Raw genomic sequence first — 26,958 nt, 5'->3', positions numbered from 1 at the left:
GCTGTCTAACTCTGAGGTGTCTGCAGTGAGGTGAGATGAATCCCACCCAAAGGAGCTTTCTGGATGAATGCTAACAGGATGTATCAGGTCTTTTACCAGATGTATCAGGTAAACTGTTTTGTCAGTCTCCAGTTGCTACAAATCTACGGTTTGCTGCCTTCATTCCCCAGTTCTGTGGAGCTGTAAGCTGTGAATCCTAGATTGAAAAGGTGGGATTTATCTCATACCAAGTTTCCTTTTATAGGCAATGATAAAAACCAGTTGCATTTTTCGGCACTCTTCATTGTGCCTTAATCTTTGTGTTTACTGATCATTAGCTTGTCTGGTCTATGTCCTTGGTTTTGTTGACTGCAAAGGGAGTATGAGCTAGCTATACCAGCTGTTGCCATCTCATTCAGATGCCATGCTGGGAGACTCAGACAACTGGAGCTCTCAGCCATGCTGTCTAAGGAAGGTAGGCAAGTTTTCGGGTTGAACCTGGAATATTCAAAGGATGGTGCTGCAGCACAATTCAGGTATGATGTGGTATTCTAAAGGTCGAAAACTAATGAGCAAATACTCTGATCATTGTTTTCCATGGCAATCTCAATGGTGCTACACTGGATGGTGTTATTCAGACCTGTACGATGTTTCTTGTGAGCTGCATAAATAGGTAGACTAAATGAGCTGAAGTAGGTGTAATATTTGTCTTCCTTATATAGACATTTTGGGGAGGAGGGGTTGCCTTGTAGCTTTCAACTTAATGCAATATTTTATTTTTTATTATTACAGTGCTGCACGGTTGGAAGACAAGAGGCAAGGGGCATGACTGGAAAACATCAAGGAGTCCAAATGGATTGAGACAGTCAAGTACTGTTGCTCAAAGAGGTTGTGCAGTCTCTGGCCTTGGAGATTTGCCTGGATAAAGCCCTGACCTCATCACTGACCCATTCTGAGGAGTAGGTTAAACTAGAGATCTCCTGAGTTCCCTTCCAACCTGAATTATTCTATGATAAAAATTTACATGCATTAATATATCAAAGTTATTTTCATACAAGTTTTAAAGATCATTAATGTAATGTCAGTTTGGTTTGGTTTAATTATTTGCCTTAAAATATAGAAAGGTTTTTGAGGAAAGTATAGAACAGTTCTACAGAAGCTTTAAATTGCTGTTAACTCAATCTTTTCTCATTTGGTTCCAGAAAAACTTGTCTTACATTGGTAATTTAGATGTAGAAAGGTGCAACACAGCCCAAGTATACCATAGTAACTTTGGGTGATGCAGTTTGACAAGTTTTTCCAAAGTTTATGTTGATGGATTTGACTCCCAAACTAGTTATTGGAGTTATAAGTAGCTGGATCAGTCTAGAGTCCCTAACTTTGCTATGAGATATTATCACTGAATAAGATGCAAAAGTGTACAAAAAATCAACTACACTGAAGACATTAATAACATTTCTGCTGTTTCAAAAGGATGAGGCTTTCTATTTACTGTCTTGAAACAACTGTTTATGCAGTTATTTAAGAGATAATTTCTGTGCATATTATGAAAGCCCTTTTAAACCAAAAGGACAGTTTTTGCAGACAAGAATTGCAATCCTCCGAGCTAAAGAGAAAAAAAAAAAAGTAATAAGGTAATCCTGGCCACTCTGATCATTCTAATTACCTTGGTCATGCTGATCACAGTAAATGTCAACAAGTTCTCACCTCTCTCCATAATACATCATGAAGCCAGGAAATCAAATAATTGAGAACAACTTTTACTCATTAACTGAGGATTGAATTGGGTGATTGCAGTAACAAGAAAAGGAGAGAAAACATCTTCGACAATAACCTTGTTTCCCAGTCTGTCACAATGAATATTCCTAAAGAGGAAAACACATTTGGAAGAAAGCAGCCTTACTTTAGAAAGCCATCTAGCTACACATTTTGATATTTGACAAATAATTCATAGGAAATACGTTTGACAGCTAAAAAAAAAATCCTAAATACTTTTTGGGTTTTATTATTATTATTCAATCATGATGATTTAATTTAGCATTCTTTGGTCCTCAGTCAAAGGATAAGAAAACTTTTCGTTTTGAAGAGATATTAAATATCAATCTATTTTTCAGATATTTCAAGTCTAGAGAAAAGGACAAAATTACTTTGTTGCTTCTGTGACATAGAAGGCAAAAATGGTTTTACATTAACACTTTTAGCTTCTTTTGGTCAAATTGCTAAATCCAGCCCTGGTCATATAAAAACCTAAACACATCTCAGCTGTACTTTGCATGCTATCCTCCCTTAGACTATGAGTAACAGAAATTAGTTTGGGGCTATTTTTAAAGATGCTTGAATGAATCAGGAACACTTTTTCTGGATTACTTTATTTTTAATAATAATTAGACTTTATTCAGGACTAGGCTGAGTAGATCAGAATTGCCCATGAATTAAAAGTGTATTGTAGCCTTCTGTTCCATGACTTGCACCTTCTATCAAAGGACATTTTGTCACTGATGTGTGACACAGCAAGCACAGCACTGTGTTTCCTTTCCTTAATGTTTGTTCACCGGTGGAGCAATTTCTAAAACCACCAGGAAAGACTCCTCTGCCTGGTCCCCAACTTCAGCCAAGGACCTGCAAATTGTGTGCCTTCATGCTTCCTTTTATTTCCCCACCCTTGGTTTTAGCCGGCACCCCTTGTCTTCCCAGATTTTGCTCTGCCTTCTAGCACTTTTAAGGGAGAACAGTGTGACAACCAAAGTTTCTTTTCTGGGATTTGAAAGATTGTTTCACGGAAGAGAGAAGATAAACCCACAAAGGTATCTGCAACAAAACCAGAATTGTAATGGTGAACTTCTGAGATTAGGTAGACTTTTATGGAAGTGCTGTGTTGGCAGGATGGGTATGTTTAAATGATTTGGCACACAGCAGAATAAAGTAATTATTGTATTCCCTCTGTGCATTGCACAGAAATTGTGTCATTTCATGCATCATTCACAGCTCTCATTACTGATACCACAACATCTAAATTACCCTGAGCGTCAACAAAGCAAATACCACTTTGGTGAGCTGAAGACTTGAAAACTTGTGAGTGGATGTTACTGTTTTCATTTTTGCTATGATACCATGCATAGCTTTCAGATTGTTAGCTTGACCTTGAAAAAAGTAAAATAATGAATATTCTTGCTTGAATACCTATTTCTGTTCCATTAATATTGCTAATTTGTGATGGAAGCAAGGGTTACTTCTCATATTTCTAATTTTGTGTGCTTATTTAATAGGAGAAGCAGATAGACTGCAAAAATACAGAGATCCCACTGCAGTTAGTTTTGTCACTGACCTCCAGCTGTTGTTCTCACAGCAATGGTTTCATACAGTTCAGCAGTGTGAGGACAACTGAAATCATGTTGTATCTGGGGAGAAGTGAAGTGGCACATCATGGCAAGGGGAAGATACAGGGAGTCAGCACGCATGTGGTAAAATTATCTTCAGTAAAACAAAGCCTCTTGATTCAGATTTTGTTTCTTCTTGGGATGTTGCATATAATGCCTGGAAAGGAAAGGTGCAAGAACAGGCCATTGGGCAGTTGTTCTGCAAGGATGTCTTAAACTTTCCAAGATCTGACTGCTAGTTATGGTGTAAACTCTGAAGGACACGTTGAAGTGGTGGTGGCAGCTTCTGGACGGAAGGACCTGGCCTTGTGCTTCTAATGCAATCTATGCATAGTCAATGTTGATCCACCCTGGGTAAAGTCCTCTATCAGATGTCCTCTACCTTCAGTCACAGTGTGCAGGTGGGATTGCACTGGCTCAGTAGCTCCGTGACTGTGCTGAATCAACAGTGTCTTCCTAGAGGTCATAATCAAAGGAAATATTTTAGAGAAATCTCCTTATAGAGCTTCTGAGTGAGTTTAGTGCAAGGATACAGGTCTGGATCATCCTACTCTGTGTATCATTTTCTATTTTTTCACTGTCAATATATGTGCATTTCATGGGCTTGTTTTTCAGTGTTAAGGTAGAAGGTTGGATTCACTATACTGCCAAGTATGGACTCAGGTTGCTTTTAGTTATACAGATACTGTCCAATACCTGACCAAAATTCTCCATTAAATAATGCAAAGTATTTTCCTAGTGTAATCTCACTTTTGTTGTTCTGACAAATGGGCATAAAATTAATGCTTGATACTTAGCAGATCAAGCATTTCTGACCGCTGGGTCAGTCAGTACTGACTCGACAGGTCATGAGCTAAATCTGATGCTTGAACGCAGCACATTCCTATGCTAACACCACCAGGATGCGTTATCGACCTGAGTGTTTACTCTGCACTAGTTAATTTAATACCTGGTCCTTCTGTTGCTGACACACCTTTCACATATTCAATGTTACTGCAGTTTGGGTTTTATTGTCCTGTTTCCAAATACTGTGTTAAATCAGTACCTTAGGGTTTTTTTCCGAACAATAACTCAAGAGCATTCAGGAAAACAGGACTCTTAAATAAGGCACTCTGAAATTTACAGAGGTCTGCCCACATCCCAGGCATCTCACTGAAATAGCTATTGATCATTTATTTCTTTTTTCTTTTTAGAAGCTGATGGCTCAGAAATTTACGTTACTAGCCACGCATGGGCAACCAGTTGTTTAATTTTCTTAACTTACCTATTTTGGAGTTATCTGATTTTCTTTCTACTTGTTTCTATTATTTGAACAGAATTAGTAACAGGAAGAGAAGAATGAAAAATGGCCGAGTTCTTACTACCTGGTACCAACAACTTCCGTAAGTTCACTTCTGAATCCTTGGCTGCCATCAAAAAGAGGATTGCTGCCAGGAAGAGTTGTCGAAGAAATACTGTGGACCAAAAACCTGAGGAGAAACCACGTCCTCAACTTGACCTAAAAGCTTTCCAGAAGTTACCAGCTCTCTATGGAAATCCTCCTCCAGAGCTCATTGGGGAGCCATTGGAGGATCTTGACCCATACTACAAAGATCGTAAGGTTAGAGCCAACCACGATGCTTTCTTTCATTTCAGTTTGTCTTACCGTGTTGCTAAGAAGAGTTTATGTGAATGATCTATTCAACTGTTTTGCTTACATCCCTTTGGAAAAATTATCATCCCTTTCTAGATTATAATAACACGTGCAGTTGGCACAGCTGAATGACATGCTGTAATCTTCTTTAGAAAAGCTTAATTTTGAATCATAGGAATTAAATAGTATGAACTTGATTAACATTTGAATCAGAATGGAAGCAGAAAAAATAAAGTGGATAAAGGAAGAAAAGGGTGGGCTGAGTCAAATCTACAAGAAATTATGATAATTTGTAAATTTTCTTAAATGCCATGACTTGAAACTATGTTCCTTTCTATCTCAGTGGTTATGCTCCACTTACATGTACAATAAATGATCACGTATGTATAAAAACATTTTAAGACATTTGCTGATGAATCCTTGAAACCTACTTATTCAAGCTCCATATTCTAGTTATGAAATATTGAAGAATTTGATTTTCAATAAAGAACAGAGAAAATGAGGGTTAATCCATTGGAAATTATGCTTATTGCTTGAGAAATGGTTGATACCTTGAACTAATTTCTACAGTCTTACAGCTAGAGGATCACTGTCAACAACAGCAAACAATGTTAAAGGCTGCAGTACTTCCTTCCACCTCTGTTTATCTTGACTCAATGGGAGGTTCTATTTGAGAGAGTAGTCATAAGCAAGATTAGTTCTGTGCACAACTCTTTACAAGTCCTAAGGTTTATAAAAGCATTTCCTGCTGAGATTCTTTTTTTTTAGAGCTTCACAGTTAATGGGTATTAAATCTTTCATCACTTTGATGAAAGGATAGCAAATATTACAAAGTATCAGAAACAGTCAACAAACATCAAAGTTAAAATCAAGCTCTTGCTCATTACTGATGCAACAGGATATGGCACAAAAGTATGCTCTATGTTCAACTTCCTGAAAACTTCACGTTTCTTTATATTTTTTTTAAGATCTTCATAGTGCTAAACAAGAAGAAAACAATCTTCAGATTTACTGCTACAAGTGCCTTGTGGATCCTCAGTCCTTTCCATCCAATTCGAAGAACAGCAATTAAAATTTTAGTACATTCATATCCTTTTGTTGGCTTCATTTCCTCTTCCTAATTACAAACCCCTATGTTATCCCTTGCTTATGTATTTTGGAGCATTGAATTAATTTAGTCTTCCTCACTCCAGATGATTTCTAATTTTGAATTACCTTAGAAATTATTATTGACTTGTTGCCTTTGTGCTACTCAGAAATAAATAGTGAGAACTGGGAGTATGGAAGCCTGATTTTTCTACAGATACGTGTTTTGAGAATGATCTCTGATGTTGACTTCCTGATGTTTCATTAACAAGTACCTCATGCTGAAGCCTTTCTCACTGAGAAGATGAACAAGATGTCTATCTTCTTTCTCATCTTCCATTTACTCAAACTGTAGGAATTCAACTCATGTACCAAAGCTGATCAACCATTGGCCAGTTTAAGAAAAGAAAAATTATGCAAATTTAGCTGCTTTAAGAAATCGGATTGAAAAAATATATCTTGGGTATATGAAAGTGAAAATTTCCAGGGGTGCTGTTGCAGGGAATGCTCTTGAAACATAAAGGTAATATAGACCCTGCCTCATACATCAGATTTAGGGGCAAGGAATCACTAGTGTGTTTCTGCAGCTTGGCACTGGGAAGTGAGACCAGAGCTGTTGCTTGGGGCTGAATCAGGCCCAGTGCTCTTTGCTGTATCCCTGTGTGGATTTTAGGTTTCCAGCCATCTCCTGACTCTGTGATGCTGAGTTACCTGCAGTGGGTCCAAATCTCATTTGAGACCTTCCCTGGCCAGGAAGTTGGCTGATATTGTCATTTCAACACTAGTGGTCCAGCTCCAGGGTTTATGACAGTTTGGCAACGCTTGAAGCTAAAGGCAGCAGATTTTTTGAGGGAATGGAGAGCTCTAAACTCAGAACCAGATACTATGCCCATGACTGATAGAATATTTACTTATGTTTCTGAATCAATATCATATTCTTTGCCTTCACTCCCACAACTTACATTATTCACTTTGTTTATCATGTGCACTATTTTAACTAATTGTGTATTCATGGCTCTGACCGAGTCCTCTAAAGCTTCCCCGTCTCCTTCGTGGAACAAGTATGTTGAGTAAGTATCTATCTGTGGGTATGTACGCCTTTTAATTCTGTACTTATATTGAATTATTGAGATTTATCTTGCCACTTTCACACAAGATGGTGGGGGATTTAGAAGGACAGTTGCTTAAGACATCTGTTTTTCTTTGAGGGAGTACTTTTCTCTTTAAACTCAATATCTATGATAATTGTGGTGTTGTAGGAGAGAGTAAGTGTAGGCAAAGTTCCAATGCTGAACTAGCTTCATGTCTGCCCTACTGCTCCAGTTTGTTATCCCATTTCCAGAAGTTACTCACTAATTAATTGCTCTTTATCCAGACACATTTCCCATTGTTGATGTTCATGAAGCACATCAAGAGCTGCTTTCTCTTAAAATTCTTGTTAATAATATTGAAATGTTGAGTTCTGATCTAATAAAACATTCTGCCAAAAGCTCCTGGCCTGCAGGACACTGTTAGAAAGTAAAGCTCTTATCTTCAGCACTGCCAGCATTTGCAATGTTAAGTCACAATAAATCTTGTGCCTTTGTAGTAACACTTAAGATGGATAATTACATGTTTTTACTTTTTTTAAATTTTATTTCAGCTCTCATTTTTTCTATTTGGCATAAAGATGTTAGAATATAATAATTCTAACACCTAATGCAAAGGACAAGGTTCCAAAGTATTTAGTTTTAAAAACAAGGTCTGGAATTGTTCCTGTCTCATGTTATATGATGCTGAAACAGTTGTGAATGCCAAATCCTCTGCAAGTATGATATTGATATATATATCTCCAGAAGATGCTGTGGTATCTCACTACCTATGAGAGCATTAAAGATTAGATAAGAGTTGCAGCTGCTGTTGGCATCAAAACTACAGTTCAAATGCATTTCAATAATAATTTCAGAATACTTCTTTCTAAATGAAAAGGGAAGCACTACATCCAAATTTCTTTAGTGCATTTGCTGACTACCGAATAAATGCCTTTCAAATTCTGTAGGGAGATTGCTGCCTTGCTGAAATAAGTGCACTCAGTAAGTACAGAAGAGCTTTTACTGATAATTTTCCATTAATAAGAATAATTGCCACCTTAAATTGAAAATCCTGTACTTTTACATTTATCTAAGTGTTTCAAGCATCCTGCACAGAAATGGATGCTGTGTGCCCGAAGTAAATATTACACAACATATCATACATCCACTTGGCCACTAGAAACCAGAGGAAGACAACAAGTTTTGATCTTTATTTTAGCAAGCAGCTTAGAGTTTTGTTAGCTAGAGTTTTTATTTTAGCAAGTAGCTAAGAGCAAATTATGGGGATTCACATGAAAGAGTTTAAAAAAAAATTGTGGAATGCCAAAAAACCATGTTACAGGCATGCACAGTAATAGCCATGTATAGATTGTGGTCAACTACTGTCTCAAACTCCATGGGAATCAGATACTGATAGAATACACTCAAACCGACAGCCACCTTTCCATCGCTTCTCTGCAGCATTGGTTTGGGTTTTGGTTTAGACAATAAAATAGTCTGACTGTCTCTTCTGTTAATTGCTAATATTGCTGTATTCCTTTGGCACTTTTCTCCTTTCCTTAGATTTACTTTCACTGGCATTTACACTTTTGAATCATTGATAAAAATATTGGCAAGAGGATTCTGTCTAAATGAATTCACTTTCCTTCGAGATCCCTGGAACTGGTTGGATTTCAGTGTTATTGTCATGGCGTAAGTGGGAATATATAAAATATGGATTACCTGTTTGAAGTGTTCTGTTTGAAGTGTCTTATTGGTACAGTGCAAAAGGCTGTCTGAAGTACAAAAACCAACCTACGGGTTCTAATTGCATCTGAAACTATCTAGGACATTGACTCTTCTCCTTGTTTTATTAGTCACTGTATAACAATGCGTTAGTCTTTCAAGATGGGAGTAGAACAGTTTAGAGTAAGATATAACTCTGTGGTGAGTGTTTAGCGTAAGGTACACTCTGTGGTGAGTGTACAGGAATGGGTACATTTCAATCAGAAAAATATAATAGCAGGGCTGTCAAATACAAGCATACTAGTCCTGTGAATGGAAGTGTAAGTTAGATAATAAAGTAGTATGCATAGACACCACGATGGTGGATTAAATTTGTGCTTTTTGCCTCCATAAATCACAGTTTGAGCTTCAGTTTGTGGTAATTAGAAAGCTTTTATACTGGTTAGGTGCACCTACAGATGGGAGATCAAACCAGTTCAGCCAGTGTTTCCACCTGAAATGGATTATTTTAAGTGTTATCTTTGTTTATATTTCAAATGCATGATACTTAAGATGCTGACACAAAAGCAGTTGTGCACAAGCCAAGAGCTGCCTCATAAGGAAACTCTAATAATCAAGAAACAGATTTCTATTTTATAAGTCTTCAGACAAATCCTAGATATGTAGTTTATTAATACTTAAAATATACTCAGACGGATTGACAGTTCAAAATGAACACTGTAAAATAATTGCCTGGTTTACTCAACTTCAACCACTTGACATAGAATGTCCTGACTTTACAGGTATGTGGGAGCATTTAGTAACTTGGGGAGTGTGTCAGTTCTTCGGACTTTCAGGGTTCTGAGAGCTTTGAAAACCATTTCAGTAGTTCCAGGTAAGAAACCGTATTTGCTGAATATTTGTTGCTACTTACAACTGATTCTTTGCACCAATCAAAAAATGGGTTTGCCTTTCATTTTTTTTTAATTATTATTTTTTTCCTTTGAACAGATTTTACTGTTAACCATATTAAATCATCCCTGGGAAAACAGTTTCCTTTGCACTTTTCTCTTAATGATAAAGCCAGTAAACTCTTTCTCATGATGAAATACAAATTAAGAACCAGTGGATTGTCTCTGTATTTTCTTTCAGATCTTTTTGATCATATTCATTCTTGTTTCCAGTGCTTCCAGTTTCTTCACAGATTATCAGTGTTAGAAATTTCTTTTTTTAAATTTCTTTTGAATTACGCATATTACTCTTTCTGGATAAGAAAAACTGGACTGTTTCAGGTTCCTCACCCTTACCTAAATATTTTATAGGGATTAGAGGAACACCTTGAAATTTTATGGTCAATCAAATCAGGGGAAAAATATGTTTTTCATATTAATCTCTGTTATCTAAACTACACTTGCATTGCAAATATATTTGCCATCTATTCTCCAGTAATTTTGTTACTTTGGTTGCTACATACTGTTTTATCTCTAATCAAGCATGATGTAAGAATCTCAGTTTTTCATGCTGATTTTTCTTCATTTATTGTCTTCCTAGGACTCAAGATCATTGTGGGGGCACTTATTCAGTCTGTTAAGAAACTTGCCAACGTGATGATCCTGACTGTTTTCTGCCTGAGTGTCTTTGCTCTCATTGGCCTCCAGCTTTTTAAGGGCATTCTAAGACAAAAGTGTGTCAGGAACTCTACAGAGTTCAGTAAAATACCTTATTTCCTTAACAAAACGTGGGAATCCTATGAAATGTTTGCTAATGACACAGGTAACTTTTCCTCCTTAATTCTTTTTTTAGAAAAGAAAAAAATTTTTTTTATGAATGCACGCATAACCACTGCTGTAAATTATATTGATGTTTTGGTAGCTAATATTTTGATGAGTAACCACCTGATAATGGCCTTCAGATTGCCAGAGCAGCTTGCAGGCATCCAGGCGTGCATCCCTTCCTTTCATTGTAAGAAATAGCACTCCTAAATTTTCCAGTAATGTCCAGCTCTGTTTCCCAGAATGATATAGCAATAACTGAAAAATGCATTAGCTCGTTCTCTGCTGTAATTCCCCAAAGTTCACCTTCTACTACATGCAGAAGAACCTGTACATGATCATTTTGCTGCCAAGTTAATTAGTCCTCAGTTTGAAACAGAGGAATTTTTTTAAAAGTCAAAGTTACATTCTTCTTAACATCCTATGCATCTTCTTTTTATGTCTTCTATATCTACAATATACATCTTTCATGTATACAACTAAGGCTGGTGATGGAAGCATAGAGCAGAGAACCGAAAATGCACCAAACCGTACTCAGAGGAACAGCAACTATAAGATGCAATTCAGTAGGAAAAATCCTTGTGCTAAAGGAAAAGCCTCAATATACATGAAAAAATGTAAAAAAACCAACGTCTATGCCAAAAATATGAAGAAAGAAAGCTTCATCACTGAAGAAATTCTCCTCCAGCGAGTTCAGACATAGCAGTAGTCATGCAAGGAGAGAAGCATTCTCACAGGAGAAATGCTGAAATACGTAAAAAAGCCACACAGGATTGCTGTTTGTGCACACCCTATGTAAAAGATTTGTTCAGACAGGATTTCTCTAATAACTTCATAGTCGAGGGAGAAAGACTTTGTATGAAAGATTTTTGAGAAAAAACCTTTTGCAACAAACTCTTGCACCTACCAAAAAGTGTGTCTAAGAACAAAGTCATTTATATACACAGAATGTTGTAAAACTCCTAATTGAAAGCAAACTTCAAAAGAAACCAGGTGGTGGCTGGAATACCACAAAGGAGACCATACGTGTGACAAAATTTGGCTAAAAATGCGAAGTTCCTTTAGCATTTAGTTGAAGAAATAGGAAACAAAATGCGTCTTGGATTCAGGGTGATTTGCAATGATGGTAAAAAGAATAGGAGAGCCCAGACAGGTTTAATGAAAGCTAGGTGACTTTCCCACAGGATTTAGGACTTATAGCCCTATAAGCCCAGTTTTGAATTAAAATTTTTTTTTGTACTTTTTTTTAATGGGCTGCTTTGATCCTGATTGTGTGGGAAGTTCCATTCTCCTACCTGGAGAACTACATGTTCTTATGACTCTCCGAAGCTCAGTCCCTGAATCTTCTTAAAAAAACCTTTTTGTCAGTTGGCAGGAACAAAACTGAACAAAATTCAGAAGGAAAGTAGCTGAGATAATGACTCATTCCTTTATGGTGTATTTACATGGTACGGTACAGCTGATGCTGAAGATTCCTGTCGGCTCTGAATCATGCCAACTTACTTGATGAGCACAGCTGAGGTTTGTGGAACACCAGGAAGACATGAGACCTCCCTTGCGTCTGGGATAATGACCCCACATCTTAATGGGGCTAAATAGTTAATAACACTAAAGCTATTACTTTCAGCCTGGTACTAGCTCAGGTAGCAAAGTAACTAATGCTAAGAGAAGTAGAGGAAGAGGTCAAAAAGCATCCTAATGAAGAAATCTTTATTTCTCAGCTAAGCAGGGTTAGGACCTGCTGTTTGGCTCAGCTGGGCAGTGCCATGACATGGTGTGTATCCGTGTTCTTCCCTGCCAGAACAGAGCTTTGATTTTTTATTGCCCGTTGGAAGTGGTCTATGCTATCCCGTATTAACGTTTGTACACTGCCCTGGAAGAGGGCTAATTGCTATTAACCAAAAAAAGTTTGTGCTATTACCAAACCAGGGACTGTGCTTGTGCCTGTGCCCTCCAATTCTTCATTTCATTTATGCAGATGTGGCCAAAGTGATATTTTTTTAAATTCTGTTTTAAGAACTGCCTGCAATCTGAAATTTGTGCATACACATGTTTATAAATGAGGACATCTTGCAATCTGGTGCAGTTACTGTGAGTGTGGGAAATCTGTCCATGTGTGTGCGCAATACACTTAGAGGTCACTGATTAGTTGCCACTACTCACATTAAAGGATAGAAGATTCAGGCTAAAAAGTGATTTCTTTTTAACTTTTCCCCCCTTTTTTATAGCATACTTTGCTAAGAAAGAGGGCACCTCAGATATTTTACTATGTGGCCCTGATGCTGGGTAAGTACACTTAATATTTCTTCTTTGGTAGTAAGTACACTTAATATTTCTTCTTTGGAAGTTTTGTCTGTCTTAGTGCTTCTATATCTGCTCAGTCATATGAGGCATAAGCAGAAATTCCAAGGTTTCCTTAAATGCAGCAACATGAACACAGACAACACGATATAATAAACAGTCAGATAACTTGTAAGGAATGAAGTATGAGCCTGCAGTTGGCTTATTCTAAATTATTTATTTATTCTAAATTATTATCTATTCTACATTATTACTTACTCTAAATTCCTTTGAGGCTTTCCAGAAGCATTGTCTTCCCCACAGATGTACAAGAGAACTGAAAACATGAAAGATCTCAGATATAGCACAGGACAGACATGCTTCTCTCTGTGAAGGCTCATGAGTGTTGAACTGGAAAAACGTAACATGGACTTTGGAGGGCAGGTTTGGGCAAGGGGGGAATGTGTCTACTTTGCAGTGAAGGGGAGGGTATGAGGAAGTTGTCCTGGGCTGGTGATCTACTCCAGCCTCTCTTCCTTTGCTGCTGGGTTATAGGTGTTGCTTTTTTCACCCCAGTTTCCAGACAATACTACCTGGAGTAGACAATGAGTTTGCAATCTAATGAAATGCAGAGCTGAATAATCATCAGAACTCTCACATAAGCTGAAGTTCTCTTTGGAATCTACATGCTTAAAAGAGCTCCACTTTTCATTTTTACTTCTAGGGTCTGTCCTCCAGACTATATATGTTTGAAAATTGGGCCAAATCCTGATTATGGTTTCACTAGTTTTGATTCCTTTGGCTGGGCTTTTCTTTCCTTGTTCCGTCTGATGACCCAGGACTACTGGGAGCGTCTGTATCAGCAGGTACCAGCTTTGTGCCTAATTCAGAACTGGTCTTCCAGGAAGAGCAAGACCCAAAGCAGAAAATGTGTAGAGAGGGCGAGAAACATCAGAGAAAAGCAATAGCTGCAAGTCATCAAACCCACATCCTCCCTTTTCCCTTTCCACAAGCTGTGCCTCCTAGAAAAGGGATGCTGAAGTGCTCCCCAGCAATAGACCTATCACCCTTTTTGTTTAGGGACTTGAAAAGTACTAAAAGTGTCCCGTATTGTACTTCAAAAATATAGCAATGCCTCCGCAGTAGTCCTATATATGATATAGGATATACCTATAGGGTATATGATCAATTATTCATAGGAGATGGTGCAGGAAGAGGGAGAAAGAGGGAAAAAAAGGGAGAAGAAGGACCAAGGAAGACATATTTCCACTCAAGCTTCCTAAACCGTTATGTCTAGGAAGCTGAGTGATTCGAAAGAATTTCAGGGACACACTGAAAGACTATTTGTTATTTTTTATGGTAATTTTTATCTCTGGGATGTGTTGCCTACAGACCCTCAGAGCTGCTGGGAAGGTGTATATACTCTTCTTCATGCTGGTCATCTTTCTGGGCTCATTTTATCTAGTCAACTTGATTCTGGCTGTAGTGACAATGGCATATGAAGAGCAGAATAAGGCCACCATTGCTGAAACGGAGGCAAAGGAAAGGAAATTTCGTGAAGCCATGGAATTATTACAGAAGGAGCAGGAGGTATGTAAATTATTCCCTTGCAAGCATTTGTTTCAGTGTTCTGGCATCAGTCACATAAGGGAAAGCATAACTCCTTGTGTACAGTTGTATAAAGCAGTCAGCCATGGGAGCAGGAGCAAGTGATAACTTATTGAAAGTTGTGATTCCTAGAGTTACAGGAGTAATTCCATGTTCAGCTGTGTATTTTTCCTGTGAAACAATAACTTTTTTTGTGGATAATGAGTATTAAGGGCTGCTGTAACTGTAAGAAAAATAGTATTTTAAAATCTGTATAAAGTATTAAATTATACTATAAAATTAACTAGCAGCTTCCAAAAGAAAATGTACTTGTTTTTACTTTTTATTCAATTTTATCACTGTGGGCTGCTGAGCAGAGAAATATACAGTAGTTCTGTGTAACTGCATTAGCATCTGAGCCAAAACCTATCATAGTTGAATGAAAGTGTCTTGGTAACAAATGGCTTAGAAGCTTCTAGAACAAAAAACTCCTGTGTTTTGACAACATTGTCCTAAATTCAGTATATGAACGGAAGTCAGCCACAGTGTGAATACAGTCCCAAGGATCTCCAGTGAAAAGACAGAATTTTAATACTCTTTGAGCATTAATTTGGGGAAAAGGATATATTCTACAACATCTTTTAAATGGAGTAATTTTGTTGTAAGCAAATATGCTGTGTAGAAGAATAAGAGCTATAATGTGATTATTTTGTTCCTGGCAGGTTCAATACACATGATCGTGTAACATACTGCAAATAGCATATTGTTCAGTGCTCCATATGTTGGGGAAATTCTCTCCTCGTTCTTTTTATGGAGATTTTAAAAATGGAAGATATTTAATTAGTTTTGTGAAACACAAATTGTTAAAAGGAAATAATAGAGAGCACAGAAGCGTTTTCTTTCTGCTCATATTAAAAGTACCCAGCAAAAATGTCACCCACATTTTTGTTTTAATTTCAGTCATTGGCTATTAAAGGAATTGATGTCCTGTCAATTAGCTCCTTTGAAGCCTCTTCTCTGTCTCCCAAAGAAATCAAAGAAAGAAGCAATAGGAAAAAGAGAAATCAGTCCTTGGGGATAGAAGATAATGAAGAACAATTCCCCAAGTCACAGTCCACGGATAGTCAACGCAAGTTGGTAATCTATTGTCTGAATCTGAGATCCTCACAGCTTTTCCAATTTAATTACTAAAATAAATTGCTTGAACACACAAACCAAATCCCATTACAAAAACTTACAAAAATCACTCTTAAATCTCTAAAATAAACAACCTTTTGGAATAAGGAATAATTCAATGTAAAAAATAATTTGAAAAAGAAGGAAATACTATAAATGAAGGATGGAAAGGAAGTTTTATTAACAGTTAAAATACATTTTCTGTAACACCGAGAAACAGAAAATGGTGAATGACTATCACAATTTAACTTCTGCGCCATCATTCTCTGTTCAAAATTTCTCACTTAAAACATAAATATAAAGCTTATCACAAAAATAGCTGCTACTGCTGATAGAATTTTATTATCTGATGTTGAAAATCTGAGCATAAACCTCCATGAAAAATCTGAATTAAATAAGAATTTTAGACTTGAAGTGGTTGATAGGAACTGCTATGAAACTCTAAACATTTATTGCTTCCGCGAATTTTCTCTGTGATATTATGCTGTTCTCTCTATATTGCTTTTCCTTGTCTTTTAGTCTTTCCTTGGCCTGGTGTACGGTCCCCATGCAAATCAGGCAAAACGCAGGCTTAGCCATGGGAGTGTGTTCAATTTCCAAATACCTGCTTTAGAAGTTGATTCCAGAACAGATTTCAGTGATGAGGAAAACTGCAGTGCTGGGGAACACAAAATCCAGTGTCGGTCACTGTCGGTCACGCAGATGGGAAGACGATCCAGCATGCAAAGTCAAATAAGCCAAAGCTCTCACCCTGCTACACCAAACTACGTGCACAGCAGCAAGTGGGCTAACATGGATGACTGCAATGGTGTGATTTCAATGATGGGAGGAGGAGGCAGCAAGGTGCACAGCCTAGATCCAGTGTCTTCTGAAGGAGTAATGCTTCCACCGGTAATGGAAGATCCAGGAAAGGGGAATCTGGTAAGGAAAATATATTATTTTCAATAAATACTTTATAATATGGTTTCTCTGTAAATGGCAGTTTTTCTTTAGAGTTTCAGTGTAATACAAAACTGTGGTGTGAAATGAAGTATACTGATGTGGGAAGTTATTCACAATTTGCTATTCACAGTTTATGTTAACGTAGTTTTGAAGGTTCCTAGTACTGGACTTACAAATCACCAACGTGTTTTTTTATCCCATGCCCTGTCCAGGGGGAGCATTTTGAGCAATACCTGCAATTTCTTTCCCCTTCATAGAACCTTTAGCATTATGCAGAAACTTTGTAAATTCCACAAATGGGTAGAGGTGCTTTTCTACCAGTTTATCTCTCATCTTTCTCCTTGTCCATTAATCTCTGGAATATTTCCAAGGCCTATTTTCCCTCATGGACTTATTTCTGATGTTTGTGTTCGCCCTGTTGCTATTGCATGATTGCAGGATCTATTTACTCTAGTGTTACTACTGAAAAGTAGAGACCTTTATTCTCCACAACTATCACATCTTGTAAAAAGGTGCATTTATTTGGCTGCGCGTCATTGTTCCTATTAACTTCCATAGTTACCCTTCATCACATCCTACTTAATTTTATTCCAGCAGTATCTTCCTAATCATGTTTACTTCTTCAAGCAGCCAGCTGTAAATGATGAGAGCAGCATGATGCATTCGCCTCCTCATCTGTCAGTGGAGTACTTTAACGAGGCACTTCAGAGACAAAGGGCAGCAAGTGCAGTTAGCATAATTACCAGTGTCTTGGAGGGTAAGTGGTTCCTCATTATGTTTATTTCAATCCTAAGGTAATGCTAGCATGAAAGACCAAAATGTCAATGCGTTTCTTAAAGGTTAACAGAGATTTGTAGGTGTGTAGTTAGGAGTTTCATGGTTAATATGGCTCTTTTGTAAAAAAGGGAAAAAAAAGCATTATCACATAGTCGTATATTGGAACACATTCTTTGCCTATTGTACGATCTTGTTTTGTAGGACAGACAGTGAAGGGGATTGGAGGGAGACTGGGTGGAAAGAGTTTATATAGCATCTGAGGTGCAGGATTGAGATACTGTTTCCTCCCCCTGACCCTGTGACTTATGATATGCCACTGGCAGAGCCATAGGCATGCAGAATCCAATAGTAAGATCATGCAAGCAAAATCAGTTGTGGCAGTTCCTGGGTTTTGAATACTTAACGCCACTGTTTTATTCCTTTAACTTTACATATGATTTATTTTAGGATGTTTTATCACTTTGATAGTTTTGTTGCAGATCTTACTGAAAAATTTCAGCCCAAGTTGTTCAGGATGAGAAAGTCAGTCTTGTTTTGTTTTGTCCCTGTTGAGGAGCTCTATCACCAGTTCTTAGACCACAAGTATGGGATTTAGCAGGGATGGGGTGAATGTTACATCTGTTGTGGCAGGAATGTCCCTTTTATAAAATTTTTAGGGTTTTTTTTTCTTGGGACAATCACAGTTGCAATACATCCAGTGGAGCCTTGCTTTGCGGTGTAATTCACTAAAGATCAGGGTTTTGTTGAACACTTTCAGTTATGAAATGAGATGAAACAGAACTTGTATCTCTGTGTGGCTGTGGATTAACCTGAGAACAGGGGAGAGGAAAGGGTCTTTGCTAGGACCTGCCCACCAGTTCTACCGGATGCACACTGTATACATACAGAGGAAACCATTTGATCTAGAAAAACAGAGGACAAGTGCTAGTCCAGGAGTGAGATTGAGTCAAGATGGTCACACTGGAATAAGCACTGTAGGGTGGGATCTGAGACTTGAGCCTGGAGGGGAAAAAGTGAAAAAAGCTAAACACTGGGAAGAAGTAAGGACAGGTCTAACTAAGAAAAAGATATGACTCAGATCCAGCTCATCTGATGTCTAAAAATTTTCAGATCCCTGAACACCCAGTTATTACTAATACCTACTGTGCTTGTATTTAGCTTTAAGCTCCAGTTTGTCAATGAATTTGCATGGGACTTCAGCTGGGTCAAAAGTATTTTGAAGGACTCCTTGGCGTTGTAAGAAAAAAGGCTATGAGGTTTATATTTGACCAAAATTGACAAAGCCAGAACAGCTTCTGTCCAGTATTTTAATCAGAGAAAATGGACAAGTGTGGCAACTTGTATCAACTGGGAAATTGTAGACGTGGCCTTTCCAGTAGAAGTAGCCTAAGGTCAAATTTTAGGCACCGTAGTTTGTATTTGCCTCAGCTATAATCAGAATTCCTGTGGCTGCTATTGTCTGCTGAGAGTCAGAGGAGACAAAAAGATGTTGACTGTGGTACTGCCACTGTCCTAGACATCTATGGAAGGATAAGATGAAAAGTGCCTTTGCATACTATATTGACCTACAGACTGTGTTTTGGCCCCTGCACCATATACGTGAATTTAGTCAGATGATTGTAATACAAGTTTAAGCCAAATAAAACCTGGTGAAAAGTCTTACGAAGTATGTTTACATTAATGCATTTTGAATCCAGTTTTCTCTGAATTTTATCTTCATGTTTATTAGCTGATGTAGGGACTGCATGAATGGTAGGAAGTGGAGGAAAGCTTGGGGGCTCTGTGTGAGATATGAGGTTTCCTTTTTCTTCTCTGGTCTTTTGAATACTTGAAGTAGTAATCTCATCATCTTGTTCAGTGATAACTAATTATAGTGGGGTTTTCTTTTGCATTTAGAACTTGAAGAATCTCGGCGGAGATGCCCACCCTGCCTGAATAATTTTGCTTTAAAGTATCTAATTTGGGACTGTTGCCCACTTTGGGTGAGAATCAAGACAAAAGTGGCTGCTTTCATAAAGGATCCCTTTATTGATCTCACCATCACTGTTTGCATTGTGATGAACACTTTATTCATGGCGCTGGAGCACAATAATATGTCAGATAATTTTAAATCAATGCTAAATGCAGGCAACTTGGTAAGCAAACTCTCAGCTATGTGACATTTTACACCAAGGGTTGATTGATGGGTGTTTTCACTTAAGACATAGAGAATAACTGTAAAAATTAAAGATTAGCAAACTCTGCATTTATAAACTCTGAATATCTAATATATACAATACTCAGATTTTATCAATATACTTCTAACACACTCTTGAGAAGGAAGAAATCAATCCTCCAGTTTTAATTAAAAGTGTATTAGAAGTTCATAAAAATGGGTCTTGTTGACCTGCCCATGAATGTTACTTGCAGGAACATGATCTAAAAGTAAGAAAAAATCATGGGTACTTTTTAGGCTGATGTTACTGTTTCTTTGACACAGGTTTTTACAGGAATCTTCACTGCAGAAATGATTTTAAAAATCATCGCTTTAGATCCCTATTACTACTTTCAGCAGCCCTGGAATATTTTTGACAGTGTAATTGTCACATTGAGTTTAATTGAACTGAGTTTACCCAAACAAAGAAGCAAGAAAGAAAGGCGAAAAGGAGGAACCCTGTCAGTTTTAAGATCCTTCAGACTGGTAAGCTTCACACTTGATCAGTTGTATAAAACTTTATGTTGTGAATATAGTAGAGAATACTTCTGTTGTCTGCTGTTAGGGTGCAGGAAATATATTATTACTTTTAATATTTTTTCTTCCTCTTGGCTGTAGGAATAAGAAGCACTCTCTTAAACTACTTGTGATATTAAAGCCAGAGCTTAAAGGACATATTTCTGTCGAACATTCTAAGAAATACTCAGAGGAAAAATATTCCAGAGTAGTCATGTTACAAAACTGGTATCAAAAATACAAAAACCAGCACAGGAAACTTAGGAAAAAAGTGTCAGAGTACAAATACAGAAAACCCCCTATACTTAAAAATTGATGTGAAATGATAAGGAATTCATATGATATACCATGGACTGATTTATGTTGCTGCACCAAAATATAGGGTCCTTTAATAATAATACAGCAGTTGGTCTCACAGCTTTTGTCCTTTGTGTTACACATAAGTTATGCACCATAATCTACATCAGGTGCATTTTATGGATACCTACCTGTGCAGGCCAAAGACTAATCAGGGACTCTAGTCGAACTGGTCCTTTATGAGGTGGTTAGTTTATGTTTGCAATGTTACTCAATTAAAGAAAACCAACAAAACAAACCTATGAATACTTTTTAAAAAGTTTTAGTGTCACAGTGCTGCAAATATTGCATGCTGGAATAGTTCAGAATATCTAAAGTGTTTTTTGCAGGATTTGAATGGTGCAAAGATGGGTTATCTCTACTGATGTCTAACACTATGTTTTATGTTGCTACGCAGCTGAGGGTCTTCAAACTGGCAAAGTCCTGGCCAACCTTAAACACTCTAATTAAAATAATTGGTAACTCCCTGGGAGCACTGAGTAATCTGACCCTCGTCCTGGCAATCATCGTTTTCATTTTTGCCATAGTAGGGGTGCAACTTTTTGGGAGAAGCTATCTGGAGAACAGCCATAAAATAAACAAATACGGCAAGCCACGCTGGCACATGATGGACTTTTTCCACTCGCTCCTAGTCATTTTCCGAATTCTGTGTGGAGAATGGATTGAGACCATGTGGGACTGCATGGTGGTTGCTGAACCATCACTGTGCCTTCTTGTCTTTCTGCTGGTCATGGTGATAGGAAATTTAGTGGTGAGTTTTCCAGTATTTTCTTCTCTTCATCCTGTCTATAGCTGAATCTACTAAATTGCTATTCCCCCCGCCCCCGACCAACAAGAGCCAGTTTCCCTAAACACAGGTGGAAAAATTACTTGCATATGTTACGGTCTACAAAAGCCCCTTGCCTGTTGCCTTTGAACCGCTAACCGTATTTTCATATTTTGTGTGCTTTGCACACAGCATCACTTGACCTTTCATGTGGCAATGTGATGAGGAATATCTTTGCAGTAAATGTAACACAGGCAACTATTTTTCTTCACATCTTGTGATTTGGATGTAAATAATCAGTAAGGCTTATGGCTTATCTGCTTGAATTAATGGAGCTAAATGTTAAAGTCCTTCTGTAAATCAAAAAATCAATTTTTAATTTTTTATTTTTAGAGCTCATGCAAGTACTGAATTCTTTATCAGCAAATGGCAGAATCTATACTCCTAACACTGAAATCAAGATTTTATTTAATTATCTCTAAGTATATTTATATCCAAAAGCTAGATCTTGCTATGGCATACACTACACACTCTCACGTGCCTGTGCTGGGGCATAAGAGGCAGACTGCCTTCCTGGTCCTGGTTTATCCTTTCTTAGTGCCCAAATCATAAAAAAATCTTTGGTTCATATGTCATTCTTAGTATCATTCATTTATCAATTTTCCCTAATTTACATGATTAATTTAAAAGAATTAATTTTGGGCAACCCTTTATGGGAAATACCTGTTGTATGGCTGAATCCCAAATCCCCTGGTTTGAAGTTCCACCAGTTCTACACCTCAGTGATTGATTTCAGTAATGAGATGCTGTGAATTATATTCATATGACGTAATGTAAACTGTCAAACAATTAAGTGTTTCATCTACATTCCTTGTCTAGGCTTTCTTATTATGGAAGGAAACAAGAGATTTATTTCAACCTACGGTCAATAACTAAAACAGATGGGGTGAATTGGTCTCTGGAGGGCGGATGTTCTCTACTGACTGTAGTCCCTGGATGACTCAGGTGTTTTATCTGCCCAGTTCTGACACAATAAAAATTAAGATACACATCCCAAACTGGAACAAGTGAAACAACTAGAAAAATATCTAAATCCTCCCATTCCCTTAACAAGAAAAAAAAAAAAAAAAAAAAAAAGAAAAAAAGTCATTTAGGTTTATAACTTCTTCCATTTAAAAAATTACTCAAAAGTAGCATGGAAACCTCACTTTGAGCTTCTTTTGATTTTGACTTTCATGTCAATGTTGCAGATTTAATTGAATTGCTGGGCCTGAATCTGATCTCACAGGATTTTGAAAGCAGCTCCACAGAGGCCTGTTTTAATTCTAGTTTGAAGAAGGAAGAGACATTATTAAACTGACAAGCCATGACCATAGTCTTTGTTACTACTATAACCTTTGAAAAGTTGTTTTGGCCAACTAATGCATTTGGCATACACAAATCTGTTTTAACTACTAATCTAAATAACTTCTGGGGGAAAGGGATCATGAGAACATTGAAATTTCTGAGGGAGAATTTTGCTTAATCAACCACAATGTGATCAGTCATAGTAATTGTGTTATTACATTGTTTAGATTGCTTAGTAAGGCTGAACTTTGATAATGTCTGCCAGAATTTAGTTTTCCAAATTCTACCCTTGTGACTTTTAATTTTGTTATTTCAATGACTTTCAGGTTCTCAACCTTTTCATTGCACTACTGCTGAATTCCTTCAGTGCTGACTGTCTTCAGATAGCAGAGGATGATGGAGAGATGAACAACCTTCGTATTGCTTTTGCTCGGATTCACAAGGGATTTCACTTTGTGAAGAGTGTTACATGGGATGCCTTTTGTGGAAAGCTCAAGCATATAAGGAAAGCTCACAGGAAGAATATCAAACTGACTGCACAAAACAAACTTGGGTTCAAGTGTGAAGAAATAAAAAATTGTAAAGAGAATTACAATAATGAGTGGGCTGAGAAAAATGAGGACAAATGCTTAGGTCTTGAAGATTTTATTACCAATCCCAATGTATTTGTTTGCGTCCCTATTGCTGAGGCAGAGAATACAAGTGAGGATTTTGAAGATGATGATAAGCTGAGCACATTTACAGACACAGAATACAGCAAACAGGTAATGAATTTCTTCATTTGCATTGGAACAGTAGCATCATATGTATGTTGATGGATGCATGTATGGTGGAAGACTGTCTCTAGCAGAGCAGGGTGGCATATGTTGATCTATTTCTAGAGTTACCAAATTTTGAACTAGAACCAAGAGTACAACGTCTAAAGTGAGGGCAAATTATTACTTGGAGCCTTTTAAAATCAGAATTCTTTCATGGTCTTAAAAGAAAGACCATAAATTGTTGGGTTTGCTGCAGGAATTCCTAGGTGACCTGCTGTGTAACACACGTGATTGCATAGCTCATAGATTGCCCACAGATAATTGTGGCAGTCCATGGTGAACTTGGAATTATTATATATAAAAAAAAACCATTATGTGAATAATACCAACTATTTTGGAATTATTTATATAACAGAGCAAAAATGCATGTTCTGCATAAAGAACATTGTCACAGACTGATAACACAAATTTATAGCTCCGGTCCATTCTCTGTGCTTGTCCTTACTGTGCATAGTATGTAGTAATTATTAGAAAAAATTAGAAAGCATAAGCGTGGATTGACTCTTATTAAGGTCATGGTTTTTACATGCTAGCATATGTTATCCTATTTCTTTGTGTTCTCTTAATTTTTCAGTTTTATTTTAACCACAGAAAATTGCCAGTTTAGTCTCAAGATTTCCTACCTTATGTTGCAGTCTTAATTCTTATGTAAAAATTCTCACTTAACTTTCAGCTAGTTCACTGGAATTCATCAGTTTGCCACATGTCTGCTGAGAAAAATTCCCCTTTCTCTATCTTTAGGTAAAATAAGAGAATCAAAAAGATTGTATCTTATGATTTTGTCAGGAGAGTCCTACTTTAAATGAAATGCATATCTTATCTTTCTTTCCCTTCCAACTTGTCCACCTCCTAAAAAGGGAAAAGAAAACCCTTCTAATCCACAGATTATTTTCAGGATGAAAGTCACCTGAGGCAAAGGGGAGAAAGAGCTAAAAATTCAAGCAGCTGGAGTAAAGGATCGGGATTTTCCTCTGAAGAATTCAGTGTGCTTTACCTAGGAAAGGATAGGAAGTTTGAATTGTCATCGTCAGAAGAAAAAGAGGTAACAATTTTTTTTCCTATGGCATTGACTTTCTAACTCTGGACCAGATCAAGCACGTCTCTGTCCAAGAATTTGCTGGAGTGGGATTCAGTGACAAAAGCAACTCTGAGCTTGTAGTAGCCAGTCTGGCTGATTAATGACAGTTGGAATTCTGTGAATAAAATCAAAGCTGTGCTTGTTTCTAGGTATTGATATTTAAGAAAAAGTATGTATAGGAAACAGAGTGTTTAGAAAGGAAAAAATACAAAATAATTTGATTCACATAAATAATATATAAAATATTCTTTGCTACTTTCCATTTATTGAAACCTGAGTCCACAAAAACACAAGAGCAGGGAAGAAGTCCAAATTGATATTGAAAGAGAGATGTTTCCAAGTAGGAAGTGCCACCGTGTCTGCCCGTGTCCTAAGTATCTTGATATCAAGAAAAGTAATACTTGAAATTGCATTCTCACTATGACATTAAAGGCAGTAGTTTTTAATTAAAAATATTTTTTGAATAATTTTGAATAAAGAATACAGTAAAAAACTAACAAACACCACAATGCAAACATAAAAGAAAAGCATAGAGGAAGTAATTTGTAACAAACTGCTGACTCATCATACATTGGATGTCGTGTAATGGGATAGCAAAAAGCTTTGTAACTGAAGAATATATGATTCCAATTCCTACTTCATTAATTCTGCTATGGGTATAAAGAACCTGATATATTTATCTGCTTCTCCTGTTTGAATGTATCTTTGTATGATTTCATGATTGTAACCCAAGTAGTTTATCATGCTTTGAGGACTATGTATGATCATAAGCAATTTAAAACCTCTTCAATTTACCAGTTTATAAAGTGGCTACATCTGGTCCATGTAGACAGATACTGTAATTATATTTGGCCTCTATTTGCAATTCTAGGTTCGTATACTTATAAGATCACAAAGTTTGTTCCATTAGCCACACTATTTGAAATATTAGTACATAGCCAAGTTTTAATTTTGAAATTTATTTGTTTGTGGGTAAATTATTAATTTAGAGCTGAATGCAGAAAGAATCAAAACCTGATCTTTTTATGCTCCATAGCTCAACAGTGTCAGCTCTTCTGAAGGAAGCACAGTGGATCTGACAAATCCTGAAGATCTTTTGAAACAGATTCCAGAGTTTGCTGAAGACTTCAAGACTCCAGAAGACTGTTTTCCAGAAGGTAAGGCTCTCATGATTTCACTACTGGGAAGTGAGAAGAGTCAAAACCCAACTTGTTTCTCTAGTGATACTAAGTCAGTAGGGTCTGGTTATTTTCAGCTAATATTAGTTATCTGGAAATTGAATAAATAGTCCAGATCTTTCTGCCTCTCTAGTCAATGGAGAGATTGTGATACCTGAAAAATAACCTCCCTTCCCCTAAATGCTAGCTGCTTCTGGTACCTGGGGAATGGCATAGACCAAATCCTGAAAAAGGAGATTATTATAGTGAGGTAAGGCAAATTCCCCTCTATTGGACAGAATCCAAGTCACTTCTGGAGTTTAACATTAAAGTGTATGTGGTAGGGTCTCACCTGGCAATGGCCACTTGGCACATCAGATTTATTTGTATTTTGTCCTCTCCCCATGTGTGGGGAGGTGATCTTTTGCTATACTCAGCACGGTTCACTGGAGAAACCATGGGAGCTCTGGAGGTTGAAAAAAACAAAACAATTTTATTGTAAACTTCCCTAAAACTGTTAGGAAGTGGCAGGTTCTTATAAAATATCCAAAGTAGAAGGAAAAAAGGAGGAAGGAAAATAAACAGAGAAACAGGATCACTACCCTGTGGATCCATCAATGTCTTCTTGGTCAGCAAGTGGGAATTCTTTCAGTTGTGGCCCCTCCAGTCCTTGTGACAGTGCGTCTGCTGGGATCCAGGGTGGAGGGATGCACCACATGGCTGAACGTCATCTGCTTTTTTATAGGGTCTGGCTCTCTCCCAGGTGAGACTCACCTGCAGGAATATCAAGTAAACCCCAGATCCAGTTCACGTTGTGCCCTGGCAGGCTCTGCTGTATCTGTGTTGCTGTCTCCTGGCAGTTTGTTGCCGGGCACAGCAATTAATCTTCACGGCCTCTGGGCAGACAACACAGGAAAGCATCCTCCACCTTGATAGAGCAGGGTCAGTGCTCTGACCCTGGCCGTTTGCCCGAGCGATAACACGCTGTCAGTTCCTTCTGTCTTTTGAGTTGCTTTGAGACAAACACAAAAAAGGGTCTCTAACCTTAACAACTTTGCAACTGTATGAATGTTTATTCCTTGAATAGCATTTTGTGAGCTATCTTTGTAGCAAACAAAGGAGGGAAATAAGCAGAGAGAAGCTTCTAGGATGAAGCTGAATTTCTATAAGGAGATAACCTGGGAATCCCTTCTCAAGTCATCATACAACATCTAGCTTTAGAAATAGTTTCACATTTTGTTTTGTACTTTTCTAAATTCTTCCTACTCTAATGTGTAACAACACGTTGTTTTCATGAGATGCAAAGACATAGCTCTTGAGATTTTTCCCTAATAACCATCGC

The 26,958-nt window shown here is 37.4% G+C and overlaps 1 protein-coding gene across 1 annotated transcript in view; it reads left to right on the top strand.

Annotated features, from left to right (window-relative positions):
* Positions 1 to 4,701: 4,701 nt before the first annotated feature.
* The window catches only part of LOC308216929 (sodium channel protein type 5 subunit alpha-like), a gene marked incomplete at both ends in the record, with an annotated part of 32,880 nt that continues 10,623 nt past the window's right edge, over positions 4,702 to 26,958 (top strand). Inside the window, 17 exons of the mRNA XM_080609631.1 lie at positions 4,702 to 4,956; positions 5,958 to 6,076; positions 7,038 to 7,145; positions 8,709 to 8,837; positions 9,653 to 9,744; positions 10,401 to 10,622; positions 12,850 to 12,907; positions 13,626 to 13,767; positions 14,294 to 14,491; positions 15,449 to 15,625; positions 16,184 to 16,585; positions 17,201 to 17,363; positions 19,280 to 19,518; positions 19,863 to 20,063; positions 20,848 to 21,201; positions 22,890 to 23,327; positions 25,496 to 25,616. Coding sequence (XP_080465757.1) covers positions 4,702 to 4,956; positions 5,958 to 6,076; positions 7,038 to 7,145; positions 8,709 to 8,837; positions 9,653 to 9,744; positions 10,401 to 10,622; positions 12,850 to 12,907; positions 13,626 to 13,767; positions 14,294 to 14,491; positions 15,449 to 15,625; positions 16,184 to 16,585; positions 17,201 to 17,363; positions 19,280 to 19,518; positions 19,863 to 20,063; positions 20,848 to 21,201; positions 22,890 to 23,327; positions 25,496 to 25,616 — 3,418 coding nt within the window. The remainder of the gene's footprint in view (positions 4,957 to 5,957; positions 6,077 to 7,037; positions 7,146 to 8,708; positions 8,838 to 9,652; positions 9,745 to 10,400; positions 10,623 to 12,849; positions 12,908 to 13,625; positions 13,768 to 14,293; positions 14,492 to 15,448; positions 15,626 to 16,183; positions 16,586 to 17,200; positions 17,364 to 19,279; positions 19,519 to 19,862; positions 20,064 to 20,847; positions 21,202 to 22,889; positions 23,328 to 25,495; positions 25,617 to 26,958) is intronic.

This window comes from Psittacula echo (genome assembly GCF_963264785.1).
Source record: "Psittacula echo genome assembly, chromosome: 2".
Lineage (NCBI taxonomy): Eukaryota > Metazoa > Chordata > Aves > Psittaciformes > Psittacidae > Psittacula > Psittacula echo.
Note: the sequence above shows the minus strand (reverse complement) of the source record. Positions and strands in the feature narration are given on the sequence as shown.